This window comes from Mustelus asterias, chromosome 9, assembly GCF_964213995.1.
Source record: "Mustelus asterias chromosome 9, sMusAst1.hap1.1, whole genome shotgun sequence".
Lineage (NCBI taxonomy): Eukaryota > Metazoa > Chordata > Chondrichthyes > Carcharhiniformes > Triakidae > Mustelus > Mustelus asterias.
The window spans coordinates 8,377,335-8,401,372 of record NC_135809.1 but is presented as its reverse complement, the minus strand read 5'-3'; the positions used below and the strand labels follow the sequence as shown (position 1 = coordinate 8,401,372).

The window sequence follows — 24,038 nt, the reverse complement described above, 5'->3', positions numbered from 1 at the left end:
CCCCTCAATACTGCTCACTCTCCCTATCTAAATCCCCTCATCACTGCTCACTCTCCCTATCTAAATCCCCTCATCACTGCTCACTCTCCCTATCTAAATCCCCTCAATACTGCTCACTCTCCCTATCTAAATCCCCTCAATACTGCTCACTCTCCCTATCTAAATCCCCTCAATACTGCTCACTCTCCCAATCGAAATTCCCTCATCACTGCTCACTCTCCCTATCTAAAACCCCTCAATACTGCTCACTCTCCCTATCTAAAACACCTCATCACTGCTCACTCTCCCTATCTAAATCCCCTCATCACTGCTCACTCTCCCTATCTAAATCCCTCAATACTGCTCACTCTCCCAATCGAAATTCCCTCATCACTGCTCACTCTCCCTATCTAAATCCCCTCATCACTGCTCACTCTCCCTATCTAAATTCCCTCATCACTGCTCACTCTCCCTATCTAAAACACCTCATCACTGCTCACTCTCCCTATCTAAATCCCCTCATCACTGCTCACTCTCCCTATCTAAAACCCCTCAATACTGCTCACTCTCCCTATCTAAAACACCTCATCACTGTTCGCTCTCCCTATCTAAAACCCCTCATCATATTTGTGACCATCTCCAAAAAGAGAGAATCTTACCATTGCCTCTTGACATTCAATGGTGTTACCATCACTGAATCACCCACTATCAACACCCTTGGGGTTACCATTGACCAAAAACTGAAATGGACTAACCATTTCATTTCATGGTGGGCATAGTGGTTAGCGCTGCTATCTCACTGTGCCAGGGACCCAGGTTTGATTCCAACCTTGGGTCACTGTCTGTATGGAGTTTGCACGTTCTCCTCGTGGCTGCGTGGTTTCTTCTGGGTGCTCCAGGATTTCCTCCCATAGTCCAAAGATGTGCAGGATAGGTGGATTGGCCATGATCAATGTGCGGGGTTACAGGGTTAGTGCGGGGGATTGGGCATAGGTAGGGTGCCCTTTTGGAGAGTCGATGCAGACTTGATGGGCCAAACGACCTCTTCCGCACTGTAGAGATTCTACGATTCTATGATATAAACACCGTACTACAAGAGCAGGTCAGAGGCTGGGATTTCTGCAGCAAGTAACTCATCTCCTGATTCTCCAAAGCTTGTCCACCATCTACAAGGCACAAGTCAGGAGTGTGAGGAAAGTGTGAGGAGTGTGTTGATTCTGAGGGAAAAGGTTGACCTCTCACGATGGGTTCCAACTTGTAGGTTATGTGCTTAGCTGCTACTTGCAATCTCAGATAGGCTGTTCCACAATGGTTGGTTGAATGAACCCAGACTTCTATTAACCCTAGACTTCCTAATCCACAGACCGCAATCAGTAAAGATAGATAACAACATCTCCTCCATGATCATCCTCAACACCAGTACCCCACAAGGCTGTGTCCTCAGCCCCTTACTATTCTCCTTATGCATCTATGACTGTCTGGCCAAATTCCCCTCTGACACATTTTCAAGTTTGCTGATGGGTCAGATTTCAAACAATGATGAGATGGAGTACAGATAGAGAATCTGGTGAACTGGTGCAATGACAATAATCACTCCCTCAATGTCAACAAAACAAGGGAGATAGTCATCGACTTCAGGAAGCGTAGTAGAGGACATGCCCCTGTCGATATGGGAGGCTGGTTTGCGTTATGGACTGGGCTTCAAGTTTCTAGGTGTCCAAATTACCAATAACCTGTCTGGTCCCTCCATGCTGATGTTATAGTTAAGAAAGCCCACCAATGTTTCTACTTTCTCAGGAGGCTAAGGAAATTTGGCATGTCCACTACGACTCTCATCAATTTTTACAGATGCACCATAGAAAACATTCTTTCTGGTTGTATCACAGCTTCGTATAGCTCCTGCTCTGTCCAAGACCACAAAAAACTATAAAGGGTCCTGAACGAAGCCCAGTCCATAACGCAAACCAGCCTCCTATCCATTGACTCTGTCTACATTTCCCGCTGCCTCGGAAAACCAGCCAGTATAACCAAGGACTCCATGCACCCTAGACATACTCTCTTCCACCTTCTTCCATCAGGAAAAAGATACAAAAGTCTGAGAACACGTACCAACTGACTCAAGAACGGCTTCTTCCCTGCTGCCATTGGACTTTTGAATGGACCTACCTCACATTAAGTTGACCTTTCTCTACATCCTAGCTATGACTGTAACACTACATTCTGCACTCTCCCCTTTCCTTCTCTATGTATGGTATACTTTTGACTTGATGATGGAGGGAAGGTCATTAATGAAGCAGCTGAAGATGGTTGGGTCTAAGACACTGCCCTGAGGAACTCCTGCAGTGATGTTTGAAATGCTTGACTTCCAACCACCACAACCATCTTGCTTTGTGTTAAGTATGACTCCAGTTTTGCCAAGGCTCTTTGATGCAGTAAAGTTGTAGTAGTAATGTCACTGGACTGGTAATCCAGGAACCCAGCTAATGCTAAGGTTCAAATCCCACCACAGCAGTTAGTGAAATTTAAATTCAATTAATAAAATCAGGAATATAAAGCTATTCTCAGTAATGGTGAACATAAAAATATCATCAACTGCCATAAACATGCATCAGGTTCACTAATATTCTTTAGGGAAATAAAACTGCCATTTTTACCCAGTCTGACTTACACGTGACTCCAGACCCACAGAAATGTGGTTGACTCTTAATTGCCCCTCAGTTTGCCACTCAGTGATGTCAAACTGCTATTACCTGTGTTTCCTGCCTGAGTTATGGGGAGAAACAGTTAAACTGGACTTCCACTATGTCAAGTCGGAACATGGACGGAAGAATGAGATGAAAGCTGCTCCATTTTTCCTGATAGTGAAAGAACTTTCAATCTATTCTTAGAGGATGTGAGTCCCACAGCACAAGAACTGTTCCTGATTTCTGTTACCAATTGACACTCCCAGGAGGATGCCGTTCGCAGGAGTTGGAAAAACTTAGTGGTCTGGTGTAAAATGGCCTCCGGGTTTGTGTCTGAGGAACATTGTTTGGCAGGATGGAGAAAGCCTTTACTCTCCATCTGGCCCTGCCACACTTGATGTGTTTGATGTTTTCATTGGGTAACTCAAACGAGGAAAGCTCTTTTTTTCCCCTTTAGTCACGTCCTACACAGCCACAAGCACAAAGAAAATATCACAAATATCACATCACCGTCTTGGAAAGGACTTTGAGAAGTGGAAAGATTCAGGAATGAGAGTCCCTTGTCCAAGATTTCTGGTGAATACATTCTCACCAAAGTGATGTGCCAAAAGAACATCATTAAGCTTTAAAACAAGAACCTCGAGTCAAACAAATTCCCTGCACATCTGATATTTTAGCCTAAATGAAGTAATGGAACCAGAGCAGCAAGACTCCACTTGAATTAGTCTTTAAACTATTTGCCAGGTTTATTGCTGCCACCAGTTTCCAAACTCTAGTTTTTCAAACGTTGATTCTGACCAGGAGATTAATGATTTGTGCTGGTATTATTATTCAAGTTGATATGCCTGTTTGCACAAATTCTTCCACATATGTCTTGTACTTATATCAACTCCTCTCTGTGTCTTGTTGGTGGGAGTTGTGTTAGGGACAATCAAACCTGGGGAGGTGGGGGAACAATTTTGATGGGATCAGTGAGCTGAGGGTCGGGAGTGGACACCGCATTCTGGAGGTCAGAAGGAAGCGAGGCCTGGTAGATCCAACATTTTTAATATTTGAAATTAGTCTTTTGCTAGGTGGGAACGACCCCATGATCAATGGGTGGGAACAAGAGTCGGGGCATTAGGAGACCATAGCAAGAATAAGCTAACTGCTTAAGAGGAGTGTGGGAATGTTAAGTGTAGGAGAGTTTGAGGCAGGCAAGGATTCCTTCCAGAACCTGGACAAGGACTTCTTCAGGAGAATATAAATAATTTAACTTAATTTGGCCACTTGCTACCTCCAGCCTGGTTTCTCGATTGTGTTTGACACAATACGGCTCTGATGAAAGGTCATCAACTTGAAACATTAACTCTGTTTCCACAGATGCTACCTGAGTATTTCCAGCATTTGTTGTTTTTCCATTGACGTTAAGTCTAGCCCTGCAACCTCCCCCTCCAGAACACCCCTCCACCCTCCAGGACACCTCATTCATCCCCACCCCACTGCCCTCTATGCCCCTAATTTCACCGCCATCTTACTGCAACTTCTTCCACACCCACTCCACCTCATTCCAACCTCTCCCTCTCCCCATCCCAACCCCTTCCCCTCATCCCACTGTCCACCCTCCATCCCCCCTACTCCCCTCATGACCTACCTAGTTGAAATGGAGCTGGTTTTAACCCTCCTGCTCACCATTCCAGCTGGGTGGGGTAAGGTATTAAAAGTGACCCCAGGGCATGACCATTGGGGAATATAGTTTGCTTCTTCCCTGGCAAATGATGGGCCGATTGGCCTCCTCTTGTGCCACATGCTTCTACGATCCTACATTCTAACAGTGACTATACTTCAAAATTACTTCACTGGGTGTGAAACAGTTTGGGACATCCTGACGATATGATGTGCTATGTACCTTCCAAACCCATCACCGTTACCTGCTAGAAGGACAAGGGCAGCAGACGCATGGGAACAACAGCAGGTTCCCCTCCAAGCCACCCATCATCCAGACTTGGAACGCTATCGCCGTTCCTTCACTGTCACTGGGTCAAAATCTTGGAACGCCCTCCCTAACAGCACTGTGCTTTTCTTCATTAACCAAATAAATTAATGCAGCAAACTGTGGGATCAATTACAATGCAACTTCTTAAAGGGAAACTGTATCATAGAATCATAGAAACCCTACAGTGCAGAAAGAGGCCATCTGGCCCATCAAGTCTGCACTGACCACAATCCCACCCAGGCCCTACCCCCATATCCCCACACATTTACCCGCTAATCCCTCTAACCTATGCATCTCAGGACACTAAGGGGCAATTTTAGCATGGCCAATCAATCTAACCCGCACATCTTTGGACTGTGGGAGGAAACCGGAGCACCCGGAGGAAACCCACACAGACACGAGGAGAATGTGCAAACTCCACACAGACAGTGATCCAAGCCGGGAATCGAACCCAGGTCCCTGGAGCTGTGAAGTCGCAGTACTAACCACTGTGCTACCGTGCCGCCTTGTGCCGCCATAGTATCAAAGTAAACAGAATCTTAAAGGAAATATAAAACATCAAAACAAAATATGGCTAAACATGATAATGCAGCCCAGTCCCCGCGGTGCCCACCAGGCATGGAAGGCCTTGACGTGCTTGACGAACTTGTTGGATTTTTATGAAGATGTGACTAGTGCGGTTGACGGAGGGGAACCGGTGGATGCGGTGTTTTTGGATTTCCAAAAGGCATTTGATAAGGTGCCTCACAAAAGATTGCTGAAGAAGATTGGGTCACCCGGAGTTGGGGGTAGGGTGTTAGCGTGGATTGGGGATTGGCTATCCGACAGGAAGCAGAGAGTCGGCATAAATGGGTGCTTTTCTGGTTGGCAGATGGTAACTAGTGGCGTGCCGCAGGGATCGGTACTGGGGCCTCAACTATTTACCATTTATATAGACGATCTGGAGGAGGGGACTGAGTGTAGGGTAACAAAGTTTGCAGACGACACAAAGATAAGTGGAAAAGTGAATCGTGTGGAGGGCGTAGAAGGTCTGCAGAGAGATTTGGACAGGCTGAGTGAGTGGGCGAGGATCTGGCAGATGGAGTATAACGTTAACAAATGCGAGGTTATTCACTTTGGAATAAATAATAGCAAATTGGATTATTATCTAAATGGAAAGAAATTACAACATGCTGCTGTGCAGAGGGACCTGGGGGTCCTTGTGCATGAGATGCAAAAACCCAGTCTGCAGGTGCAACAGGTGATCAAGAAGGCAAATGGGATGTTGGCCTATATCGCAAGGGGGATAGAATATAAAAGCAGAGATGTCTTGCTGCATCTGTACAGGGCATTGGTGAGGCCGCAGCTGGAATACTGTGTGCAGTATTGGTCCCCTTATTTGCGGAAGGATATATTGGCCTTGGAGGGAGTGCAGAGAAGGTTCACCAGGTTGATACCAGAGATGAGGGGTGTTGATTATGAGGAGAGACTGAGCAGATTGGGTTTGTATTCATTGGAATTTAGAAGGCTGAGGGGGGATCTTATAGAGACCTATAAGATAATGAAGGGGCTGGATAGGGTAGAGATGGAGAGATTCTTTCCACTTAGAAAGGAAACTCGAACTAGAGGGCACAGCCTCAAAATAAAGGGGGGTCAGTTTAGGACAGAGTTGAGGAGGAACTTCTTCTCTCAGAGGGTGGTGAATCTCTGGAATTCTCTGCCCACTGAAGTGGTGGAGGCTACCTCGTTGAATATGTTTAAATCACGGATAGATGAAATTCCTGATCGGTAAGGGAATTAGGGATTATAGGGATCAGGCGGGTAAGTGGAACTGATCCACTTCAGATCAGCCATGATCTTATTGAATGGCGGGGCAGGCTCGAGGGGCTAGATGGCCTACTCCTGCTCCTATTTCTTATGTTCTTATGTTCTTATGATGGAGTCCATAGACACCTGTGTGCCGGTGCATGCTCCCTTTCCAGGAACACCCGGCAGCGAACATAGCCACAGAAAAGGGAGAGAAAGTCAGGATGGGCAACCCTCTCAACTGCCTGAACCTATTAATGGCCAGCTTGGCAGGGCCCAGGAGTAGGGCTAAGAGGAGGTGGTCCTCTCACCCCCTGCCCCACCACCACCACCCCCCCTCCCCCTTATCCCTTTTGTACCAGGTGCCTGAAGATCAAGAACATGGTGCTGAATTGCAACCAAAAAAAAAGTAACAGATTTCTCAGAAAACTAGTCCACATACTCCACACGACTGCAAAAGAGGCAGTCATCTTGAAAGTCATTGAAACAACGCAACCTACGGTTGTATGGGACTGCTTCTAACAACATCCTCCAGCCCAGGTTCCTATATGTGGGAGGACTCCTGTGTAGAAAACCCTCCAGTGGGTCCTCCATCACTAGATGGAAAGCACACCTGGATGTGTCTGGACAGCGGGCGAAGGCAAGGGAGTGAATGGTGTGCAGCAGCAGCCTATACTGGAAACCACTCCGCACAGTGCTAAAGGACCCTGAGAGCATTTCCGTGAGGCAACAGCACTGTGCGTGTTCCTACAACACAAGGACTGCAACGTCTCAAGAAGGCACCATCTTGGGCAATTAGGGATGGGCAAAGATTCTGGCCTAGCCCAATAACATCCACATCCCCTGAGAGAATTTTTTAAAATTCCAAATCTTTCTGTCTGATGAACTCTATAAATGGCAACTTGTTTTAATTTACCCAGGCCATCTATCATTTTCAGAAAGCTTTGTAAGCCTGCATCAAAGCTGATGATCAAACTAAGCAATTATGGACACATTTTGTGTTTGTGTCCTTGCCCTGGACTCAATCTACATTTCTGTCGTGCACATCACTGATCCAAAAATTAAATAAAAACATGCACAAACATGCCTTACAACTCATTATAAGCCAATCTGTTCAAAAGGAGAAGATATTCAAAGAATGTTTTTCCATTCTTGGGATGTGTTCGGTGATCAGGCTTGGACTCGCTATGAAGGATTTTGTTCCAAAGTCATTGTTTTTCCAACTGAATGGTTGGGAAATTGGGCTCTGGCTGATTGGATGCAGGTTTCTTGAACTTGGACTATGCGGGCACTGTGACCATTCACAGTGGAATATGCGTTCTACATGAGTCCAATATGACTGTTCTACAGAACTGAAGAGGGAATGAAATGTAGTGAGTTATATAGTTAGAGAGTGGGCTGGGGCAGAATGAAGTATCAGGCATAAATCAGAGCTAAAGAAGGATTGGTAAAGATGTTGTGGACATAAGACAAAGGAGGTGCTAATGGTGCCATTCAGGACTGAAGAAGCCTTATAGTGTCACAAAGCTAAGGACTCGGAACGTTAACTCTGTTTCTCGCTCCACAGATGCTGCCAAACCTGCTGAGTTTATCCGGCATTTTCTGTTTTAAATCCAGATTTACAATTCAGTATCAGATACAATAGGATTCTATTCATCATTTTCACAATTCCATCCTTCGTGGTCAGTAATATTATCAAACCATACAACCATCCAGCAGAGTGTTAATTCCGATAATGGAATGTTGTGGAAGAGTGAGTCAGTAGCGAGCCTGTATCTTAAAACAGGTTTATTTCCCAGACAACAAAGTAAAGTCACAGACTCATCCAGTTCCTCCCAGACACCCAGAGTGAACTGGTTTACGTACTGTTGCAATGGTTTTCTATTCCTTCCCCAACCGGGGACAGCGGTGCTTAATTACCAACTTAAAGCATGTACTCCATTCAACATTAACACAGAGAGGAGGCCATTCAGCCATCGTGCCTATGATAGCTTGTTGAAAGCGTGCCCACTTAGTCCCGCCCCAGCTCTTTCCCATATTGCCCTTCATTTCCTTTTCCTTTTCAAGTACAAATTCGATTCCCTTTTGAAAGTTACGACTCAGCCTGCTTCTGTCCTTTCAGGCAGTGCTTTCCAGATCATAACTACTAATTGTGTTAAAACGAAGATTCTCCTCATTTCCCCTCCATGGTTACCGACACCCTGCTTCTACCGGGCCCCACCAATGGAAGTGGCTTTTCCTCATTTACTCGATCAGAACCATTCTTCATATCGAACAAGAACTAGCTGAAATGATAAAACAGCCCAAAGGAGCTTCACAAGGGCATCATCAAAAATAAAACTAAGCCAAAGAAAGGGTTATTGGGACAGCTGATTAAAAATCCAGTCAAAGAGGTAGGTGTTTAGGAGACCATTTTAAAGGACGAGAGAGACCAAGAGGTTTAGGGGAGATTTCCAGAGCTTCGGGCCTAAGCAGCTGAAGGCATGGGCAGCAATGGTGGAGCCATTAAAAATCAGGGATGCTCATAAAATAAGAGCAACAAAGAAATCTAGGAGGGCTGGAGACCTCGGGGGTAGTTACAGAGATAGTGAAGGGTGAGAAAATGGAGGGAGATGAAAACAAGGCTGAGAATTTGACCTGATTTATTCAAGGTGAAGATGACGGGGAAGAGAAATCCCCCCATGACTGGAGCAGTTTGAGATCACATAGCTTACCTAAGTCAGAGCACTGAACCACTCTGCGATGGCACTGGCAACCAAATGGGCAGATGGGCCCCTCGCTTTCAGGGAGAAAACCAGATCCCTCATCCTCCAGCATAAAGTCAAGGAACTGTGTCTGACGGAATGGCTTGGCCCAGGAGGCTGCGACCAGGAACGCCAGCAATATGATCACACGCATGGTTGGTACAAGTAACACAGTGACTTAACCTAGGAGAAGACAAAGGAACACTGTGGTTACGACACACAGAAATGCATTACATTGGCAGTCCCGGAGCAGGCCTATTCAGCCCAACTAGTCTCCTCCTACACTCTATTCTAACCCCATCAACATGTCCTTCTATCCCTTTCTCCCTCACATATTTCCCCTTCAATGCATCTTGCTATATTATGTGTAACATGTATTATGTCATTCAAAGATCAAGATAGTGACATTTAGTAAAGCTTTGCAGGGGGCAGGGAAACTCAAACCTTTGAGATCGTAGGAGCATAGGAAATGGCAGAGTAGGCCATTCGGCCCCTTGAGTCTCCACTGCCATTCAGCTAGATAATGGCTGACTTTCTACGTCAATGCTATTTTCCCACATTATCCCCATATCCCTTGATATCATTAATATCAAAAAATCTATCAATCTCTGTTTTGAGCATACTCAATGACTCTACAGTCTGCAGGGGTAAAGAATTCAAAGATTCACCACCTTTTGACTGAAGAAATTTTTCCTAATATCAGTCCTAAATGGCCTACCCCTTATTCTGAGACTGGTTCCCTGGTTGTAGACCCAGCCAGGGGAAAGATCCTACCTGCATCTACTCTGTTGAGCCATGTAAGAATTGTCTTTGTTTCAGTGAGATCACCACTCATTCTTCTAAACACTGGAGAATACGAGCCCAGTTTCTTCAATCTCTTCCCATAGGACGGTCCCGGGAATCAGTCTGCTGAACCTTCTTTGCAATCCCTCTATTCCTTACAAAAAGGAGACCAAAACTGTATGCAGTTCAGTGGAGAGATTTTCCTCCCATTCCCAGTCAGTTGTTTCCCGCAGTTTACTTGAAGTAGATTCTGCATCTATTGAATTGGGGGTTTCAAAGACCAGCTGCCCACTGTAATTCCAGGTTCTGCACTCAGCTAACACTCCATCCACTCTGTTCTAATCCCTTGCACACTTGTTCAAAGATTCAGCCAGCACTACGCAACAGCACTGAGTGAAAGAACTTACATTTATATAGCACTTTTCACAACCTCAGATCATCCCAAAGTGTTTTATAATTACTATTTTGAACTGATGTGATGCAAGAAGCAATAATTTGTGCGCAGAAAACTCGAACAAATAGTGAGAAAACAAATGATAATCTGTTTTGTTTTAGTGATGTTGATCAAGGGATAAATATTATAGCGGCAGGAACTCTGGGAGATATTCCCCATTCTTCTCTGATAACTATGATTCTATGTTTCTATGATTCTATGATTCTATGAACTGCTAAGGAGTTTCTTAGATTCACTAGAGACAGTGGAGCAGCCTCAGTTTAACATCTCATCTGAAAGACTGCACCTCTGAAAGTACAACACTCCCGCAGTACGGCGCTGCAGCGTCAGCCTAGATTTCATTCTCAGTTTTACAGCACAAAAAGAGGCCGTCCAGTCCATCACGTCTGCACTGGTCATTAAGCACCTATCTATTCGAATCCCAATTTTCCTGTACTTGGTCCATAGCCTTGTTTGCAATGGTGTGTCAAGTGTTCATCTAAATGCTTCTTAAATGTTGTGAGGGTTCCTGCCTCTACCACCCTTTCAGGCAGTGAGTTCCAGATTCCCACCACCCTCTGGGCGAAAAACCCTTTCCTCAAACCCCCACTAAATCTCCTGCTCCTTACCTTAAATCTAAGCCCCTGGTTATTGACATCTCTACTAATGTAAAATGTTCCTACCTATTTACCCTATCTATGTCTCTCATAATTTTGTACATCTCAATAGGTCTCCCCTTCAGCCTTCTCTCCTCTAAGGAAAACAATCTCAGGCTAACCAGCCTCTCTTCATAGCTGAAACATTCCAGTCCAGGCAGCATCCTGGTGAATCTTCTCTGCACCCTCTCCAGTGCAATCACATCCTTCCTATAGTGACTCATTCTTGTTAATTATCCATAGAATCTATAGAAACCCTACAACGCAGAAAGAGGCCATTTGACCCATCACATCTGCACCGACTCTCTGAAAGAGCTTCTTACCCATGCCCATTCACCCCTTCCCTATCCCCATAACTCCATGCATATACCATGGCTAATCCACCTAGCCTACATATCATTAGATACTAAAGAGCAATTTAGCATGGCCAATCTACCTAACCTGCACATCTTTGGAGTGTGGGTGGAAACTGGAGCGCCCGGAGGAAACCCACGCAGACACGGGGAGAACATGCAAACTCCACACAGACAGTCACTCAAGGCCGGAATTGGATCCAGATCCCTGGCGCTATGAGGCAGCAGTGCTAACCACTGTGCCAGGGATTCTATGGTAATTCTTGTTAGTTGTACATCATCCAGCTAGAAGCCTGCTCTGCCGTTCAGAAGGAGAGAGGTAGATTCACTGGCTCTTTACACCACCCCGCTACTGAACGTTCAAGGAGAGCTCTTTTGCCTCCTATTCCATGGGACTGAGTCCAGGGGGAGGATGAATGGGAAAACTGCTCCTGATTTCCACCCAATATGTGTAACTGATAAATGTGGGTCCATGATGCAAGCTCCAAAGCAGACAGTCTCCCCTCAATGTTTAGATATAAGTAAAATACTGTGGATGCTGGAATCTGAAACAAAAACAGAAAATGCTGGAAAACCTCAGCTGGTCTGACAGCACCTGTGGGGAGAGAATAGAACTAATGTTTCGAGTCTGGATGACCCTTCATCAGAGCTGGTAGGGTTCTGATGAAGGGCCATCCAGAAACATTGGCTCTATTCTCTCTCCACAGATGCTGTTAGACCTGCTGAGGTTTTCCAGCATTTTCTGTTTTGTTCCCTCAATGTTTCATGAGAGAAGGAGACACAAACTGGGGGAATTTGTCACAGGGTGTGTCACAATAATTTAATTGCCCTCAATAAGGCCATCCCTTTCAGAGTTCTCCTGAATCCTGATAATCAGCAGGAATATTTTCCTCCACTGCTAATAACAATGAGTTCTAAATATATCTCCTGAACTGTCTCAAGCGAACTGACAATAATTCATTCAACATGCACATTTCTGATAAATGCAGAGGGAAATGTTATTTTGAAATAGATGTTTGTGGAGTTGGGGCATATAATTAAGAAAAAATATAACTTTGGAAAACATCACTGAATCCCTGACTACCTATTTCAGCATTTTCATTCACATCTAATCATATTTAAGTCTCGTCAAATAGTCATCAGTCTGGTGTATTACTCTAAAACTGGAACAGTTCTAGTTACCACACAATTCCGGCAGTTACTCTCAGTTACGTTCCAGCCAACGTGTTGCTTATGAACATAAGGAATTTCAGATCAGACATTGTCTCATTCCACAGCTGGCCATCTCTTTTGAGCTAAATAAATTATATTGCCCGAATATTCTAAGTTTGTCGCGAGAAGGATTGGAGATGTGGTCATATGTGACCACATTGGATATATTTTGTAAAGATTTTTAAAAATAGCTTGTATCAATGTGTTTCCCTCTGAATTTAAATTTAGGTCAGGAACTGAAAGAGACAAGCCATATAAAGACTGTGGCTATAGAAGCAGATCAACAGTTGGGAATTCTGCAGCGAGTAATTTATCCCCTGTCCAAAGCCTTTCCATTATCTTTAAGACATAAGTCAGGAGTGTGACAGAACACCCGCCACTTGTCTGGATGAGTGTAGCTCCAACAATTCTCGAGAAGCTCAACACCATCCAGGACAAAGCAGCCCTGCTTGATGAACACCCCCTTCAACACCTTAAACATTTACTCCCTCCACCACCAATGCACAGTGTGGCAGCCCATCTACAAGATATACTTGTCAAGGCTCCTTCAATAGTGCCTTCCAAACCCGTGATCTCTACCACCTAAAGTAGCAGATGCTTGGGAACACCATCATCTGCAAGTTCCCCTCCAAGCCACTCACCACCTTGACTTGAAAATATATTTCCAGCATTTTTTGTTTTTATCTCTGGGTTAATAATCCAGTAGCATAATCATCAAGCAATTGTACTCCTAAATGTAATAATCAAATATTCAAAAAGAATGTTCTAGAAGGCTATAGTAAAAGCTCTTATTATATATCTAAACAATTAGATAAATCATTTACAATCAAAACACAAGTAAACAGACGCACAACCATGCACAGAAATTTCACTACAGAATAAAAGAGAGAACTTGCATTTATCTAGCACCTTTCATATCCTCAGAAGATCATAGAGAATTATACAGCCAATGAAGCATTTTTTAAGTGTAGTCACTATAGTAACAGAGGGTAACATGGCCACCAATTTGCACACAGCAAGCAGAAATAGAACATAGAAAAAATACAGCACAAACAGGCCCTTCGGCCCACAAGTTGTGCCGGTCATGTCCCTACCTACCTAGGCTTATATATAGGCTTACCTATAACCCTCAATTCTATTAAGTCCCATGTACTCATCCAGAAGTCTCTTAAAAGACCCTATCGAGTTTGCCTCCACCACCACTGACGGCAGCCGATTCCACTCACCCACCACCCTCTGAGTGAAAAACTTACCCCTGACATCTCCTCTGTACCTACTCCCCAGCACCTTAAACCTGTGTCCTCTCGTAGCAGCCATTTCAGCCCTGGGAAAAAGCCTCAGAGAATCCACCCGATCTATACCTCTCAACATCTTGTACACCTCTATCAGGTCACCTCTCATCCTTCGTCTCTCCAAGGAGAAAAGACCGTGCTCCCTCAACCTATCTCATAAGGCATGCCAACCAATCCAGGCAACACCCTTGCAAATCTTCTCTGCACCCTTTCAATCATTTCCACATCCCTCCTGTAAATGACCAGATAATCTGCTTTTAGACGTCAGTTGAGGAGTAAATGTTGCTCAAAGAGTGCCAGGGATCTTTGAGAGCTCAGATAGGGCTTCACTTCAACATTTAATCCAAAACACTCCCCCCGTTACTGCACAAAAGCACCAGTCAAGATTTGGTGCTCACATCTTGAGAGCTGGACTTGAACCCACCACCTTCTGACTCAAGGGTGTCAATGTTACCCACTGAACCACAGCTAGCAGACACAACTGGTTGAAAATATTAACAACATATTTGCCATAAAGAATACCAAGCAAATTCTTCCCTTAGGAAAGGTTCCATGCTTTGCAGCGAGGAACCTCTAAAAATGTAACCAGTAATAGTTAAAGGTTGACAACAAGTGATCAGTTTCTTTATAACAAAGATTGCTACACAGTAAGGATTTGGAAGGATTTAGATGTTTTTGGACAGGAAGAATTTGAGTAAATAATACAGGTAATGGAATGAGCAGCTTTAACAACACAGGAATCGAATTAGACAATGGGCGAGATTCTCTGGCCTCCCTCTCCGCATTTTTCTGGTTCTGTCACTTTCAGTGGGAATGTCCATTGACACCACCCCACACCGCCAGGAAACCCGCAGCAGGGGGTGCGCTGCCAGTGAGACCAGAGAATCCCGCCAACATGAATGGCCGCAGTGTCCGGGCCATAGAATCATCACATCTTACAGCATGGAGGACATTTGGCCCATTGTGCCTGTGCTGGCTCTTTGAAAGATTCAATGAGGCCCCACTCTCCTTCATTGATCATTGTTCCCTTTCAGATATCAGTCCAATCCTCTTTTGAAAGTTAATATTGAATCTGCTTCCACCATCCTTCCAAATCGCAAAAACTCACTGCTTTTATGACCACCCCAGACATTGTTTGCTAAGCAAGCCAGATCCCAGAGGGACTGACCATAAACCCTTTTTAAATCTATTTTGAAAATGAGGAGGGATAGCTACTGACCCCAAAAGCATAGAACTCCAGCAATACCTTTAGGACTTTGAAAATTAAGAGATTTACGAAAGAAAAATAAAAGTTACACAGTTAAATCTGTCTTGCAGAACAACCCCTCAAAAAACCCACTTGGTCAAAACACACAAGTAAACTTCCTTCTTGACAACAACTGTCTTATAGATTTTTAATCATAAAAATCCAGTAATATTATCCAAAGTATGAATTGGTGTCACTTTAAAAAAGGCGTATTGGACAACTCCTCAAACACTTCTCCTCAGACATTGCAAATCCAAACTAAAGGGTCAGAAACAAACTGCTTTCTGGAAACAAAAGGCGGGTGGAAATATTTGCCCCCCCCCTCCCCCCCCCCCCCCCCCCCCCCGCCCCAAGCAGCATGTTTTCCTGTGGTCAAGGCGGCTGTTGGTGAGATCTTCTCGTCCCACTGACACCTGCAAGGTTTTGTATGCCCTGCACACTGCATTGCCACCAGGGAACATGCCACAGGGTGACTAATTGCCATGATTGGGACTGGAAGATCCCACAGGTGGGACGGGGAAGAAAATTTTGACCAAAGACATTTCTGGCCTGAAGCTGTATGGCTGCTTCAAATTCACCCTTTTGTATCTTTTCAACCCACAGATTTGATCCTCAGGACATTTCCAGCCCACAACTCAACTAAACTTATTTTCTAAAACATCCATTTTCCTTTTCGTCTCAGAGTTTGTTGCCCTCAAATACCTCTTTGAATTCAACATTTCCAAATATAGAAATCTTTCATGTTTTCCTATTGCCTCCACTTTTGGGTCAATAAAATGTAATGTACCTTCCCCTGTTTACTTATGAAACCTTTGTAGGTTGTGAAATAGTCCCTTGCAACTTCTAAACTCCCCTTTGAAAAGCCAGGTCCCTGTTTATCTCTTAATGCAAATTTTAACTCCAGCCAATTTACTTATAAACCAAACTTCACCACACCTTTACCCTTTTATCTCTCAGTTCTCACAGAGAAGCTGTCTCCAGTCACCTTCCCCCGGTTTAATAAATCATGGACACACACACAAACACAACTTTCTTACAGAATACCACCATAATCCCAAAAATATTTTTTAAAATATCTATCATCACACTGTGCACAAAATAGCATGTGGATTTATTATACCTTCACTCAAAGGGTAGAATTTTCCAACCCCTCTGCAGTGTGCATTGCGGCAGCAGAGGTGGCCAACAATTGGCCAGCGGTGGGATCTCCCAGTCCCGCACGGGTTTCCACATTGGTCACACCCTCCAGAGAACCCGTAGCGGAGAGCGGGAGGTGGGCTGCTATCAATGGGACTGGAAGATCCTGCCAGTGGAAACAGCCGGAAATGTCGGCCATTGTTTTTAATTCCCTGTTTAAATAGAGAACTAATATACATAATTGAACATTAATGATTAAATACAAACTGGTCACGGTTAGACAATGTTCAGTAAACAACAGCGACTATATTCGAAAAGTACCTCATTGGCTGTACAATACTTTGAGACATCATGGGATTATGAAAGACGTGAGATAATTTAAATCTTTTTTTTTATTCTGTTACCTAACATTACCAGAGAGACTGTAACATCTATTACAGGGTAGGCATTTTTAAATAGACACCCAACCTCCACCATATACTGGGTGAATTTTGCGAATCTTAGTGCTTCAATTTGCGATAATTGGTAGGAGCTGCACCAGTTTCTGTTGACTGATTGCAGTATCATTGACTGCACCCTTAGCAATGGGAGGCTATGAAAAGAGATCAAGATCGCTCTAGAACACAGCCAGACAGTACATCTATACGTTCATGGCTATTCAAAACTCCAGCTGCAGCACTACATACAGAAGCAGTAAATAGCAATCCGAGAGAAGGAGCCGGGGAGAACAGATAAAGAGACAAACAGCATGAATAGAAAGCTCAAATTATAAACACTGTACATTAAATTTCAGTGCTCCAAAGCTGATTGAAACCCAGCTGAGAACTATCAGTAACAAGCTTAGATGGCAGTCAGAAAAACACCATATTCATTCGCTGCTATTTGATGTTATTCTACACTCTGTTTTTCTACTCAATTCTTAAGATATGACAAATTATTTGACAGATCCACGTGAAATCCTACATGCCAAGTCTGCGACTGAACTCCACCTCATCCTTCCTTTACTAATGTTCCACCAGACTCTCCGACTGTTATTTCGCTTGGCACCAAACATCTGTTTAAAATCCAGCTGTCCTTGCCTGCACCAGCCACACACACAACCACCACTTCCCCGCCGTTCCCCCCCCAAACCAGGATACATTGAGGGTGAACAAAGTATGGGAAGAAATGAGGTTACTGCAGGGGAAAAATGGAAATTTGTTGTAATTATTACGAAATATATGCAGAAGAAATATTTCAGGGAGTGTTAAATATTATAAATGTCATCCTTTGGAATGTGAGACATTATTTATCGGTGTTATATGAGTGGCTGCTGTTTGCTATAGGAGTGAGGCTCTGAAATGAAGCGGGATGTTTCACTGCAACCTCTCAGCCTCTCAGTAAATGTGGATCAACATCTGTCCCAAGGGAAACACCACTAATGGCCCGAGTTATGGCAGGAACACCTGTGGAATGTCAGGTCTTAGAAATGTAGGTCCTTGTTGGAAGTTAAGAATGTGTGAGTGCCACTTTGTGAAGCCTACTTGAATAATGAGATAACTAAAGAGCCAATAATGATCTGTGGACTGGAATTTAATTACCTGAGGGGAATGGCGAGAGCTTCAAGTTTCTGGGTGTCCAAATCACCAGCGACCTGTCTTGGTCCCTCCACGCCAAAACTACAGTAAAAGAAAGCCCACCAACGCCTCTACTTAGGAGACTAAGGAAATTTGGCGTGTCCATTACAACTCAGAGAAATCATAGAATCATAGAAACCCTACAGTACAGAAAGAGGCCATTCGGCCCATCGAGTCTGCACCGACCACAATCCCACCCAGGCCCTACCCCCATATCCCTACATATTTTACCCGCTAATCCCTCTAATCTACGCTTCCCAGGATGCTAAGGGGCAATTTTAGCATGGCCAATCAACGTAACCCGCATATCTTTGGACTGTGGGAGGAAACCGGAGCACCCGGAGGAAACCCACGCAGACACGAGGAGAATGTACAAACTCCACACAGACAGTGGCCCAAGCCGGGAATTGAACCCAGGTCCCTGGAGCTGTGAAGCAGCAGTGCTAACCACTGTGCTACCGTGCCGCCCCAAACTCTCACCAACTTTTACAGTTGCACCATAGAAAGCATTCTTTCTGGTTGTATCACAGCTTGGAATGGCTCCTGCTCTGCCCAAGACCACAAGAAACTACAAAAGGTCGTGAATGAAGCCGAGTCCATCACGCAAACCAGCCTCCCATCCAGTGGCTCTGTCTACACTTCCCACTGCCTCAGAAAAGCAGCCAGCATAATTAAGGTTTAAGGTCAGCACCCTCTCCTCACCCCGGACATACTCTTTTGCACCTTCTTCCGTCAGGAAAAAGATACAAAAGTCCGAGGTCACGTACCAACCAACTCAAGAACAGTTTCTTCCCTGCTGCCATCAGACTTTTGAATGGGCCTACCTCGCATTAAGTCAATCTTTCTCTACATGCTAGCTATGACTGTAACACTACATTCTGCACTCTCTCCTTTCCTTCTCTATGAACGGTATGCTTTGTCTGTATAACGTGCAAGAAACAATACTTTTCACTGTATGTTAATACATGTGACAATAATAAATCAAATCAAATGTCGCAGATTTTTATTGTTGACCATGGGTTTCTCTCTACCTCTCTCTCTGGTGGATGAGGCACTAGGATTCAAAGCCAGGGGACAAGGGTTGATATCATCTAACCTTGATGCCCCAACCATCACGTAGGTTTGGGGCATATTTGTTGGATCAGCTGGTCTTTAACTGCGTCAATTTGCATTTGTACTTTGGGTTGCGCTCCTGGTAAACTAATGACATCAAAGATGGCAGATCCAGCAGTAGCCCGTTTCCATTAGTAATTATTGTTTATTAAAATCCTGAGGAGACCTGACAGGGCAGATGGTGAAATGTTTTAGAACATAGAACATAGAACAGTACAACACTACGATGTTGTGCCGAGCTTTATCTGAAACCAAGATCAAGCTATCCCACTCCCTATCATCCTGGTGTGCTCCATGTGCCTGTCCAATAACCGCTTAAATGTTCCTAAAGTGTCTGACTCCACTATCACTGCAGGCAGTCCATTCCACACCCCAACCACTCTCTGCGTAAAGAACCTACCTCTGATATCCTTCCTATATCCTCCATGAACCCTATAGTTATGCCCCCTTGTAATAGCTCCATCCACCCGAGGAAATAGTCTTTGAACGTTCACTCTATCTATCCCCTTCATCATTTTATAAACCTCTATTAAGTCTCCCCTCAGCCTCCTCCGCGCCGGAGAGAACAGCCCTAGCTCCCTCAACCTTTCCTCATAAGACCTACCCTCCAAACCAGGCAGCATCCTGGTAAATCTCCTCTGCACTCTTTCCAGCACTTCCACATCCTTCTTATAGTGAGGTGACCAGAACTGCACACAGTATTCCAAATGTGGTCTCACCAAGGTCCTGTACAGTTGCAGCATAACCCCACGGCTCTTAAACTCCAACCCCCTGTTAATAAAAGCTAACACACTATAGGCCTTCTTCACAGCTCTATCCACTTGAGTGGCAACCTTTAGAGATCTGTGGATATGGACCCCAAGATCTCTCTGTTCCTCCACAGTCTTCAGAACCCTACCTTTGACCCTGTAATCCACATTTAAATTAGTCCTACCAAAATGAATCACCTCACATTTATCAGGGTTAAACTCCATTTGCCTTTTTTCAGCCCAGCTTTGCATCCTATCTATGTCTTTTTGCAGCCTACAACAGCCCTCCACGTCATCCACTACTCCACCAATTTTGCCAGTGAGAGATTCACGAACAAGAGGACATAGTTACAAGCTAAGGAGCTAGTCATTAAAACTGAGGTGCATAGAAATTTCTTCTCGCACAGGGTGGTGAATCTCTGAATTTCTTTGACGCAAAGGGTGGTGGAGGCTGTATCATCAAAGTGGATAAATGTTTGATGGATTGAAGAATAGAGAGCTATGGGAAAATACCACAGAAAAGGAGTTGAGGCCAGCATACATCAGTCATGATCGTATTGAATGGCGGGGCAGACTTGAAAGTCCTGGTGGCCTACTCCTGCTGCTATATCTTGTGTTGTATTCTTGTGTCAGCTACGAACCCCTGCTCTCGACTCCAATGGAACTTAATACTTCAATAGCAGCTTTTCCTCTTATTTATAGACTGCAGTACAAGCTCCCATTCCTATTGGAGATGACCCAACATGTTACATACAGGGACAGAAGAGTTGAACTTAGGAGAAGATAAGTTGCTATTTAAATGCAATGAGTTCATGTAACCTTGTGTTAATATTTTGCTTGATGCTCACACACTTATACTCTGTATGATGCTGTAAGGTGACATGGTAGTAATATCACTGGGCTAGCAATCCAGGGCCTCAGGCTAATGCTCTGGGCACGTGAATTCAAATCCCACCAACTCTCACCAACTTTTACAGATGCACCACGGAAAGCATTCTTTCTGGTTGTATCACAGCTTGGTATGGCTCCTGCTCTGCCCAAGACCACAAGAAACTACAAAAGGTCGTGAATGTAACCCAATCCATCCTGCAAACCAGCCTCCCATCCATTGATGCTCTCTACACTTCTCGCTGTCTTGGCAAAGCAGCCAGCATAATCAAGGACCCCACATGCCCCGGACGTACCCTCTTCACCTTCTTCCGTCGGGAAAAAGGTACAAAAGTCTGAGGTCACATATCAACCAACTCAAGAACAGCTTCTTCCCTGCTGCCATCAGACTTTTGAATGGACCTACCATATATTAAGTTATCTTTCTCTACACCCTAGCTATGACTGTAACACTACATTCTGCACTCTCTCGTTTCCTTCTCCATGAACGATATGCTTTGTCTGTATAGTGCACAAGAAACAATACTTTTCACTATATACCAAACCTGTGAAAATAATAAATCAAATCAAATCAAAAAATGGCAGGTGGTGGAATTTAAATTCAATTGATAAATCTGGAACAAAAGCTAGTCTCAGAAATGGTGTCCATGAAATCATCATTAATTGTTGCAAAAATCCATCTAATTGACCAATGTCCTTTAGTCTTATCCTTAACTGGTTTGGCTAACGTGTGACTCCAGATCCACTTAACTGCCTTCTGAAGTGGTCTTGCAAAACATTCCATTCAAGGGCAATGAGGAATGAGCAACAAGTATGCTGGCCTCCCAAGCGATGCCCACATCCCATGAAGGAATGAATTTGTGGAAATTACAGAATACATAGATACACACACTCACATGTGAAACAGTCCTTAAAATTCAACCCAATAAATATGAGGGAAGAAGTTTATCATTGTTGAATGATAGTGTATCGGCAGATCAGAATGAAAGGTTGTAACAAGGGTACTAGCTGAGATGAAGGTGTGAATTTCATTAAACTCTTCCAAATTCATGGAATCTTTTAGGTTGAATTTCAACGCCGTCTTATTGGCAAGTCTATACCGTGATTGCCAGAGGAGATGTGATTAATTCATCCAATCAGATCATTGCACTAACTAGTCAGAAGATAGGAATTCTTACATGATAAACATGGACCCATTGGTCAATGGCTGGTTATTTTCTGTCTCTCACATCTCACCCTTCATTTAGGGGTGGCACGGTGGCACAGTGCTGTCTCACAGTGCCAGGGACTCAGGTTCGATTCCCGGCTTGGGTCACTGTCTGTGTGGAGTCTGCACATTCTCCCCGTATCAGTGTGGGGGCGTCACTGGCTAGGCCAGCATTTATTGCCCACAGTAATTGTCCTTTGAGAAGCTGCGTTCTTGACCTGCTGCAGTCCCTGTGCAGGAACACCCACAGTACTGTAAATATTCTTAACGGGATCTAACTAGAGTTTTAGAAAGCTGTATTTTTCTTTGTATTTCAGCTCCTTAGATATGGTGTTCACATTCCCTTTGCATTTTCCTTGTAGCTGTCGATGGTTTTTTCATCTTTTCAGGCATCAAAACCTTTCTGCGCGTCTACTAAATTCTGTAATGGCTCAGCAAACTCATTCGGCAGGGTTTTCCAGCCCTTTCCCCCAGTCCCGCTGAAGATGATCCCTCCATCACCCCATGGCTGGACAGGAGAGCCACACAAATGCTGTAAACATCAGTGGGACTGCAAGATCCTGCCAGCAGCTAATGGCAAGCTGCCTCCACTGCTGGAAATCATGCCACAGGGGCTGGAAAACCCTGCCCATTGGCAGCTGGAAACCACCATGTCCTCCAGATTAGCTCCCGATAATCTGAAAGAATGGAACTGTTGCTGTTACCATTGCTCATATTTTAAGTGGATGCAAGTCCTGGCATTAAACTTGACTATTTTGCCCTTCAGTGTCCAAAGGTGTGTAGGTTAGGGGGATTAGCCATGGTAAATGCGCAGGGTTACGTGAATAGGGTAGGGGAGTGGGCCTGAGTAAGATGCTCTGCGGAGAGTTAGTGCAGCCTTGATGGGCTGAATGGCCTCCTTCTGCACTGTGGCCATTCTATGGTTCTATTTAATTTGATGTGAGCCAAGTACTTGTTTCCAAAGTTTTCTTGGTGCCCATTCACTTTTCCCTCAGAAAACTGATGCTGCTACTTTTCACTTGTGATTGTGTTAGGCAATAGTAAGACGTTGGTTGTTTAGGCTGTATTGACATCACAAGTTCAGCTCAGTTCTGAAGTGGCCACAGCTTTATACCAACATTCACCTGGAGTTCAGGGCCTCCAGCATCAGCTCTGACTGAGTGGCTATGTTGGTGGCACACTCACTTCCCAAGTTACAGGGTTCTGCATTTAAGTACCACTCCAGAATGAAGACTGACACTCCAGTGGATTAGATGGGGAGAGTAGAAGAGGCTCAATAACATGGGGCATAGACACCAGCATGGAACCGTTGGGCTGAATGGCCTGTGCTGTAAATTTTAAGTAGAAAAAGGTCAGAACAAATTTAAAAGAACTGTAATAAGAACTTTCAACCCCTTTGCATAAGCGACCAACTTTTAAAACTGAAATTGCAATTTACTCTTTGTTTCCGATTTCAGAATTCTGAAGTTAATTATGCTTATATATTACAAAAATACCTCACTTGCCCATACAATTAGGGCGACACGGTGGCAGAGTGGTTAGCACTGCTGCCTCACAGCACCAGACGCCCGGGTTCGATTCCCGGCTTGGGTCACTGACTGTATGGAGTTTGCACATTCTTCCCGTGTCTGCATGGGTTTTCTCCGGGTGCTCCAGTTTCTTCCCACAGTCCGAAGATGTGTGGGTTGATTGGCCATGGTAAATTGCCCCTTAGTGTCAGGGGGATTAGCTAGGGTAATTGAATAGGGTTATGGGGATAGGGCCTGGGTGGGATTATGGTTGGTGCAGATTCGATGAGTCGAAAAGCCTCCTTCTGCTCTGTAGGATTCTATGAATTCTAAAACAGTCTTGAAAAATTCAGGAAGGAACATATCTGTGAATTGGGATAAATAAATTGGTTTGCTCATTTTCATGTTGGCTCCCACTCTGAAATTGGATTAATATCCTTGATTAGTTATGCACATGTTAAACAGTGCAAGATTACATGTGGTAGAAAACCTACCAATTAAATCCCACAGAGCATAGGCATCCAGAAGCATTTATTATTTCTGTCCCGATTCATTAATGGAAAACCAAAGATAGTGGTGAGACCACAACTGGAGCATTGTGTGCAGTATTGGTCTCCTTATTTAAGGGAGGATGCAAATGTATTGAAAACAGATCAGAGAAGAACAAAGAACAAAGAA

At 44.3% G+C, this 24,038-nt stretch overlaps 1 protein-coding gene across 1 annotated transcript in view; it reads right to left on the bottom strand.

The window, feature by feature from the left end:
• LOC144498469 (decorin-like) overlaps nucleotides 1–24,038 on the bottom strand; it is a 66,669-nt gene that overhangs the window by 31,871 nt on the left and 10,760 nt on the right. Inside the window, exon 2 of the mRNA XM_078219631.1 lies at nucleotides 9,138–9,350. Coding sequence (XP_078075757.1) covers nucleotides 9,138–9,321 — 184 coding nt within the window. The 5' untranslated portion in view covers nucleotides 9,322–9,350. The remainder of the gene's footprint in view (nucleotides 1–9,137; nucleotides 9,351–24,038) is intronic.